General features: G+C 35.6%; 1 protein-coding gene across 1 annotated transcript; it reads left to right on the forward strand.

Moving 5' to 3' along the window:
• The first annotated feature begins 200 nt into the window (after positions 1-200).
• Positions 201-3,000, forward strand: LOC114388459 (probable polyamine oxidase 5). The gene is made up of 2 exons (XM_028348955.1): positions 201-319; positions 532-3,000. Exon 2 carries the CDS (start codon positions 551-553, stop codon positions 2,294-2,296), a length of 1,746 nt encoding a protein of 581 aa, XP_028204756.1. The 5' UTR covers positions 201-319; positions 532-550; the 3' UTR covers positions 2,297-3,000.
• The last annotated feature ends 7,237 nt before the right edge of the window (positions 3,001-10,237 follow it).

Raw genomic sequence — 10,237 nt, forward strand, 5'->3', positions numbered from 1 at the left:
GTAATTTATCATATGTAAGATATTATTATCTTGTTCCACTAGATGTAGAGTGTAGAGAGTGATTTTAAAACCTCATATGCATATATTATCTCATCATGAAAACTGCACAAGACTTTTACATTTACTACTTTTAAGTGTGTGACTTTGAACTGTATTTATTTCCTTTCAACCGATATTTAGTATTATTATGATTATTGTGACAATAATTGTTTATTTACATCAGTAAGTTAGTGATTGGCATCACTGCACCTCCCCCCAAAAGAAAAGTTCAAGAGAAAGGCCATTCAGTGAGGAAGCAGAGGCCAGTTATAAATTCATTGTCAGTAACTCAAATCTCACCTTCACAGTTCACACCACTTGTGTTGTTGTACCACTCTGTCTTCTTTTTTATTTCTCCCCCCCCTCGTGTGTGATTTTAGTTTTGTTGTTTTCCTCTGCCTGAAAAGAGTGGAAAAAAAGAAAAAAGAAAAGCAAAGCTATTAGCAATCTATCTATTTATCTAACTATCCATCTTCAAATCTTTCTCTCAAGGGAAGAAGTAGCAACAACAATGGTGGTGAAGAAGCCACGGATTGTGATAATTGGAGCAGGAATGGCAGGTCTCACAGCTGCCAACAAGCTCTACACTGCCACTGCCTCAAAGGACTTGTTTGAGCTGTGTGTTGTGGAGGGTGGAACAAGGATTGGTGGCAGAATCAACACCTCAGAGTTTGGTGGTGACCGCATTGAGATGGGAGCTACATGGATCCATGGAATTGGTGGCAGCCCTATTCACAAGATTGCCCAAGAGATCCACTCACTCCACTCAGACCAACCTTGGGAGTGCATGGATGGCAACACTGATGAGGCCATCACCATTGCTGAAGGTGGCTTTCACCTCCACCCTTCCATTGTTGACCCCATCACGAAGCTCTTCAACACCCTCATGGAATATTCTCAAGGTAAGAAGACCCTCACTGAGGCCACTTCAAAGGGTGCTGAACTTGAAAGCTATCACAAGCTGGCTGCTTTGGCTGCTAAGCTTGCTTCTGCTTCTGCTTCTGCTTACAACAACAACAACCTTAGTGTTGGTTCTTTCCTCAGACAAGGCCTTGAGGCATACCAGGTTTCAAAGGAGCAAGAGGAGGTGAAAGGGTGTGGGAACTGGAGCAGGAAGCTGCTTGAAGAAGCAATCTTTGCAATGCATGAGAACAACCAGAGGACATATACTTCAGCTGATGACCTTTTGACACTGGATTATGGTGCTGAGAGTGAGTACAGAATGTTCCCAGGTGAAGAAATCACTATTGCTAAAGGGTACTTGAGCATAATTGAGTCCTTGGCTTCTGTGTTGCCACCTGGTTTTGTCCAGTTAGGTAGGAAGGTCACAAGGATTGAGTGGCAGCTTGATGATGAGAAGAGGAAGGGTGCTGTGGAAAATGGATGTTGCTCTTCTAGGCCTGTGAAGCTGCATTTTTGTGATGGCTCAGTTATGTCTGCTGATCATGTCATTGTCACAGTTTCACTTGGAGTGTTAAAAGCTGCTATTAGTGATGATGATGATGATTCAGGTATGTTCTGTCCTCCTCTTCCCCCTTCCAAGACTGAGGCTATTTCAAGGCTTGGTTTTGGTGTTGTTAACAAGTTGTTTATGCAATTGAGTCCAACACACGGAGAAGGGAAACATGGAAATGAACACTCTAACAAAGGGTTTCCTTTCTTGCAAATGGTTTTCCATTCACCTCAATCTGAAATGGGGCACAAGAAAATACCCTGGTGGATGAGGAGGACAGCCACCCTTTTCCCCATCTACAACAATTCTAGTGTCCTCTTGTCATGGTTTGTGGGGGAGGAAGCACTAGCACTTGAGTCACTCAAAGATGAAGAGATCATAAATGGGGTTTCATCCACAGTCTCATGCTTTCTACAGCATTCTCAGTGGCAAAAGGGTTCCACCAGTTCACATAAATTGTGCAATGGGAATGTGAATTCTGAGGAGAGATCTCACCACCAAAATGAAGTGAAGTTCAGTAAAGTCATGAAGAGCAAATGGGGAACTGATCCCTTGTTTTTAGGCTCATACAGTTATGTTGCAGTAGGATCAAGTGGTGATGATTTAGATACAATGGCAGAGCCATTGCCAAAAGATAACAGTTGTCAACCTCCTGCAGCTTCATCTCCACTTCAAATTTTGTTTGCAGGGGAAGCAACTCACAGAACTCATTATTCCACAACTCATGGAGCTTACTTCAGTGGTCTTAGGGAAGCCAATAGGCTTCTTCAACATTACCATTGTGTTGGGATTTATAACAACTAGTATTTTTATTTTTATTTTTATTTTTTCCTTCCCTTTTTTTCCCCTCTCTTTTAAAATTTTTGAACATTAATCTCTATGATATTATTCCCATTTCCATTTTAAACGTCTTCGTTTCTCTTTAAGGAAAGTAGTGAGTGTTGGAAAAATCAATATTAGAAGGGGGCAAGATGAATAGTGAGATGGGGACATTTAGATGTACTACTTGAAGTAATTTTTCCCCAATATATTTCTTTCTCTTCATTTATGAGTGTAGTTTCTTTTCATTTTTAATAAATCTCCTTGTTAATCTTCAAAAGAAAAACTAGATGCGAATTTTGGATGACATTCAGAATCTGAAATTTAAAACTAGAAAAGCTTCAGGTATGCAATGCAACCCCCCCATGTCATGTGGGTTCTCTGGCTTCTCTCAAAGGACAGGATCCGCCAAACCCGGCTATTTCCAGCTTGGAATCTCCTCTCATTAGTTCTATGAAGTGAAATATGGCTTGTCAACTGCTCAGACCTATCTATATATGTGTTCTTGTCATGTATAACCTCTACTCAAAAACTTTGATGATGCTACCTTTTTATGAGAATTGGTCCTTGATGTGATATATATAGATAGAGCTTCTGTAATTAAGTGGTAAGGAGTTCAGTGCAGTTCAATTCAATTCACCATTGTTCATTCCATTCTACATATATAATCAAGTTTAATTTCAGTGTAATGCAACAAATTGGACCACTTTGTATGTATGTATATATTGTTTATAAAGCTAGCTCAAAATGTATGACTTTAATGTATGTCAAATGCAAACGCAAGCACTTACTTAAACTTTGATTCCAAACAAACTAAGGCTAACAGGAAACTCCAAAAGCATTCATTTGTTTGAGTGATATATATTTAGAGGTGAGTGTGTAAGTAACTTGGGACAATACATGAGCTGGCTAAAACTGTATACGATTCACATGAAAAGGGATAGATAGATAGAGGCACCAATGTGGTAGGGTCCCATTATGCACCCCTCCTGCCCCCATGACCAGTATCGGTCGATCAGACCAATAACCAAAATGTCCTTTAACAATGAGACAGAATTGTAGATGCTTATAGCCATCTGATTGCAGGGATCTTTTGTGCAGAAGCTCTCTTGGTCAGGATTCATGAAAACGACTGGTCCCATTCCTCTGCCTATTAGTACGTATATTGCCAATAGGACAGACATACACATATATGTAGACCACTTTGCTCCAAGTAACAAAATCCCCTACCTACCAATTGTTATTCAAAGCACATCCACTAGTATCATTCATATCATATATACTTGTTACTACTACTACTCCCTTAGGGGGGCTTGCTTGATTTTGCCTGCTTTCACAGTAGAACTAGAACAACCCCATGTTAGAATAATACTTTCTGTCATAATGTGCCATTGCCATGTTTTATCTTCTATGCTTAATTAATCTCGCCTCTTTACCACTAAATACATGCATCAACTGACACACGATTATTTAAGTTTAACTAGTATTTTGAATTCGAGTCACATGATTATTTAAGTTTAATAAGTATTTTGAATTCGAGTCCTAAATATGCAACTGAATTACATATATAAAAAAAAACTTTATTGTTCATAGTAGTATTATCTCACTTAAACAAAATTATCTCCAATAAAAAATAATGTATTCTATACATGAAAAAAATCTCATCCCTCTTATTCATCTTATCATGCATACAATAAACCAATTTCATCATTATAAATTGGCCTTATAGAGGGGGCCCGCATATGTTAATCATTGGCTTAACTCACCTATCCTTCTTTTGATTGAAAATAGTATTTGATTTCTTATATCATAAGTAAATAAAAAAGTTGACTTTATTTGTTTATTTTAAGTGATTAAAAATGTTTGATATTCTCAATTAGTAGTATCCTTAGGATAAAGATTAGTGAGACCCTTTTGGTAATAAAACACCGAACAAAAGTCACATGGAATAACAACCTGTTTTGGGGTCACTAAAATTCTGCCAATGGCTTCTTGTATATTTTGCTCGATAAATGCTAACGGATTATCTAAGAATATCTGTTTGGTGACCGTGTGGTCAAATCAAGTGCAATGTAAAGTGACTCTATTATTGTAAGATTTCCCAAGGACCTCCCCGTTCCCCATTTCAAGTTTTTTTTTAACTCCCCCCTCCCTCCCTCCTTTCAAAAGAATAAATAAGGAAAAAGAAAAGAAAAAATAAATAAAACACTCAAATGGCCCACCTGCTCTCTCTTCTTGCCTCTTGTGGGCTTCAATCACCCTTTGATGATTGCATATCACAGACCAATCTGTCATCTAGTCCTTGTCTGATACATAAACGAACAAATGAGAATCTACATTCCTCACCTGCTAATCTAACATCTTAATTACCAAAACATGACCCTCTTAGCCTCCAATTATCATTATGGTCACACACCCTTCATTAGCAATATTCCATGGCCACCACTATATGTAATCCCCCACAATATCTTGGTCTATTTCGTTATAATCAAGTTGGTGTGACAACTACCTGATTAAATTGCTGAATATCTATTGGTATTAAATAATATAATCTTTCGATTTAGGAATAGTCAATGCCTACTCGAGGCTTAGGGGTTTACCCTTTTGATTTGGTTGAACTTTAGTAGGACCATTGAATTGACTACACGTGCATATTGGAAAGATTTCATTGTAAGGAGCTACACCTTACTTTTTATGCTGTAAGTAGATGGTTTGTAAATGATTCAATCAAAGTTGAGTGTAATGTGCTCTTGTCCACAAAATGTTTCCCTCTCAATATTGAGCATAAATTTAACATAAGGGTAGACAATTACTATAGTATTTTTCATTATTGGACTTATGGCCGTATCATGCACTTAGTATATAGCAAGGGAACTGATTTAGTCGCCAATTGGATATCAAACAATATAAAATTAATTAGCACAGAGAATGTAAATCACATCTTGAGTGTTACTTTTCTCCTTTAAGCAGTGGATGTAGTAGAAGTGTGTTGATATAATATACGTACCACTCAGCTCCATTGCTTCTTACTTTTCTGTTTATTCAGTTGGATGTACTTAATCATTCTCTTTCACAAAATTATGATTCTTTTCTATCATATTCACCTTTGGACAAACATTTCTTTAACTTTACGTGTCCAACTTCTTTATCATAATGATCCTCCTGCTTTTCCTTTTTGCAAATCTTGGATTAAAAGTTTAATGATAGATGATTAAGAGGTCTCTATCCCTTTCTTCTTTCTTGTAAAAATGACAATAACGTTTTTTCATTCCTAGAGAGCCAATGATGACAAAGAGGAAGATGACATTTAAATAAGTTATCACATTGGGGATCTGGATTTTTCTTTAGGAAGACCTAGGTGGTGATAGGGGTAGACCCGTTAGCCAAATAATATATAAAGAAAGATCAAGAAGTAGGCCACTTAAATCTTTAGAATGGAATCTTTGGGGGTAGTCCTATTCGTAGGCTAGCTAATAGGTTTGTTTTGAGGTTTCCCAAATTCTTTTTTTGAGCATCACACTTGAAGTTGAAGGGGTCGATCCAACTATTTACTATCTTTTGCAACACATCCTCTTTCATGATGATTGAGGCAAAGCATAATATTTTAGCTGGACATGTCCGTGACATGAGAAGGACAGTCCTCCTTCAACATGTTCTTTTGACAAGTGATCAACCAAACAATGATAAACGACTAGTTAGTTTTTAATTTCAAATAGAAAAAGATCATGAATTAAAGTTCACTTCTTTTTTTCTTTTTCTTTTCTTAGTTTGTTGAATAGGAGGTGTGAGAGTGAGATGAGCTATATCCAATGTATTAATGTTATTGAATGGTGGGGCTCTTCTAATTGTTTAACTAAAGTTTTTTTGTTGTTGAGGATGTTTAACTCAAGTTTAAATACACATTTTTTGTGACACCCTCTACCCATTACATATATACTAATAAAGGAATAAAAATTCAAATATTAATTAAAGTATTTTTAAAACATTTTTTTTCGAAACAAGTCTTCCAAAGGGGAAAAAGGCTCATATTCATTTTCTTCTACATCATATTCAAACTTGTCCAAATAAATAATAAAGTAATCTCGACTCAAACAAGGTCGCCTAAGCTTCATACAATTAATATAAAACCTATATCCTAATGTCACATCCTATCAGAGCGTTGTGTTCTAGTGTCCTCTAGCATGAGGTTCTTCATAGTCATCCACCTATTCATCTGCTCCTCCGAACACAAGTTCAAGATCATCACAGGATCCAAACACAACAACACACAGGGAGTGAGTTATCACATTCCTAGCTAATAGAGAAACAAGACAATTAAATATACATATTATATAAATGAGATACCACTTGCTTAAACATAACTCACGTAATTTCACCACGTTGTCATTCAAAATTCAATTTCAATCATCAATCACATTACACAAGAATCCCACACTCCAATCAAGATATAATAACACATCAATTTCATAATAAACAATTAGCAAGCGTATGCAACAGTTATGCTAAGACTCAATCCTATATGCAATGTGGTACCATGTCAGTGAAAAACCACCCTGAGGCGCTTAGGAGTACATAACAAGACACACCACACAATGGGTTTGTCAGGTCACTCTCACTAAGTAAGATCATAGGGAGACCAGTCAGGGTCATGATGTTTTGCGAGAATGCTCCAACCATATGGGATCAGCATAGGCTTAAAGGAGCACTCAAACCCGGTGACCCTCAAGGCCTACACTCCGAAGAGCCCATCAGGGCCTCTCCCTCCTAATTCAGGTCCAACCCCTAAAATCATTTTAACACACAGACACTGCTCATGAATTATACAATACCCACGACTTCACACTCGTGTTTTAAACACGTACAATATATCGCGCTACAATTTAACACTGGTTCCTAAATAGGAAACCTATACTTTCTCTTTAACACTGGTTCCTAAATAGGAAACCTACACTTTCTCTTTAACATTGCGCATCAACGTTTTTCTCAAGATAACACTGGTCGAGTTATTGTACAATTCATAGCTTACAACACAAGTAATTTCACATTAAGTGTTAACTACACACTTATCCACAACTAAAACTCATTCACAATTTCACATCTCATAGTGTCACAATCCACCATCACATGTTTACACGTATCTCACAAATTAACACATGTTCAACTTTACACTTATACTCAATCTCAATAACAATATTATAATCTCAAAGCAACATGTTATTCCACAATTCATCACATATTCCATTTATAAACACTGCTCATGAATTACACAATATCGCAACCTAACACTCATGTTTCAAACACGTTTAACACATGCGTTACAATTTAACACTGGTTTCTAACTAGGAACCTACACTTTCTCTTTAACACTGCGCATAAACACTGGTCGGGTTATTATATAATTCATAGCTCAATATAATTAATGTAACATCAAGTGTTAAACACATCCAGTTATCCACAATTGAATATCATGCCCACACTTTAACATCTCATAACATTCCTAATGATATTCATAAGGTACAACATACACATGCTCATCAAATTTAACCATAATATTCTTAAACTCCAACACTTAATAATTTTTTGGAATCATACTATAACACTCTACAATATTATTTACATAAATTATTAATATAAATAACTACTTCTATATATATAAACTAGCATACATCATATTGAATCACAAATTTTAAAATAAGCTTTCAATGCATAAATTCTAAATAATTATATGAACACTTTGGTCAATTTCAATTATGATATTAATTTTTAAATTATATATAAAAAACATAAAAAGCAAGAAAAAGATAAAATAAAAAATCAATATGTCACTCTAAATTTCTCCTCGATCACTTTATTTCATCAATTCATGTTAATTAGATAAATGTTCGATTTATAGGGTTCACACTCAACACAATAGCATATCAATTTCACAAAAATTGGTTTGTCAAACATATATAATTCACAATTATAACTATAAGGATAGAATAACAAAAAATGACGGAAACACCCCAAAACCCATTTCAATTAATACTCTAAGGATCTCTACACATGTTTTCACTAATCTTCAATTGTGAATAACTCATCTCTTACCTCTAAACGGACTCACGTGTCTTCCGAAAGCGATAACAGCATCTCTAGAAAGTTCCTAGGATCCCTCAATTTCTTCCTCTAGTTGCTCTGATAGAGTTCCCAAACGTTAGAGAGAATGAGAAGAGATTGAAGCCTCCATTTGTACTGTCTTTGTGAGATTCCTTTTTCTCCCACCACGAATATTATTTCGCAAATCCCAACGGTGAAGGTGTGCACAATTGAATTTCTCACAACATATCAAACTTTCACGATAATCCAACGGTTAATGAAACCGAGATCGTAATTTTACTGAGACAGCTTTGGGTTTCTACGGGAAAGGAAAAGGCTACAATGCGAGGGGTATTTCTCTTATCTTAGACATGATATCGAAATTCCAACGGTGAGAATGCTCGGAATTGGATTGCGAACGTGGTGCTCAAATTTCACGACGATTCAACGGTGAATGAGTCGGAGATCATCATTTTTTTCTGAGATAGGTTTGGTGGGTTACGAGAATAAGAAAGGGTTTTGAAAGGAGAAGGGGAAAAACGAAAATGAGGCCAAGAGGAAGCACCTGACTTAACATAGCTATTTATACCTAGGATACTCAGCCTATTATTTACTCTATATTTATTTATTTATTTATTTTTACTAAAATGCTTTTTAAATTTATTTACGAAAAAAATAAAATCTTACAGTTTTTCTTTGTGATAATAAAAAGGAAGTAAACTTTGAGGGTAAAGTTAAGGACTTACTAACCCCTATTAATTGGTCCAATATGATTTCCTAAGAAAAAGAAAATTACCATAGGATATAGATATATTTAGTTATTTACCATCACGTGAGAAGAGGTTAGATGTTGTCTCTATAACACTACCTAGAACCAATTCACTACAATTATTACCTTTTTCTTTTACTTGGTAACAGCTTCTACACAGAACTGTTTTCTTATTATTGTGATCTTTTTAATCACTATATCTTCTTTTACTTTCTTTTCAAGATCCCATCAGCTTGAGGCAAGTAGTTTTGTACAACCTAGCTGGTCAACTAAGATGTCTAGGATGCAACAAAAGCTTGTGAAAAAAATAGTACATGACAAGGACTTCACAAGATTAAAGATTTTGTTTGATGGAGGTGGAAGAGGGAGTCGATTCTGAACTTTGATTAGTATCTTAATCCAATATTCTTTCTGTCTAAGACTCAAATTTTAAAATGGAAAATGATAATGAATTGACCTTCTTTTACCTATTTTATTGTTTTTTGATTGGTTGTTAATTGAAGGCTATAAGGAGGGTGGAGCATCTGATTAAAATATAAAGTTAATTAATGGCGATTATGAGATTTTTTTTTTTTGGGTGGAAATATAAAAGTGAGTGGATGTATATCACCTGAGATTTTGTCTGAAAAGAATGTCTTGACACTGCCACTAATTCAGATTATTCTGTGTCTACTTGCTATCCTTATGCTAAGCACTTAATACAGAAGTAGCTTCGCGAAATTATTCCTAGTGTCGTGTTCATACAATAATGAGCTACTTTCTTAGGATTCCAGCAAAGAAAAATTAATCCGTAAAGTGATATCGACAAGATTATGTCATTATGTGTTTATGTTTTTCTTGGCAAAAAGGGGAGGGTAATGGATTAATACCCAAAAGAAATAGAGGGTCAGGGCAATGTGTATCGATATATATAAAAATTCTTTGGCATATCTCTCATCACTATAATTCAGTTTTCTTTTTTCCTTTTCTCTATCGCTTCCATTTCATTACTATGATAATTATGAGTTATTTAACTCCCACTCTTGTGAGGGCAATATAACCCAAAAGGCATGTTTTGTTGTTTTTTTTTTTAGCTCTTGGGA

This window comes from Glycine soja, chromosome 15, assembly GCF_004193775.1.
Source record: "Glycine soja cultivar W05 chromosome 15, ASM419377v2, whole genome shotgun sequence".
Taxonomy (NCBI): domain Eukaryota; kingdom Viridiplantae; phylum Streptophyta; class Magnoliopsida; order Fabales; family Fabaceae; genus Glycine; species Glycine soja.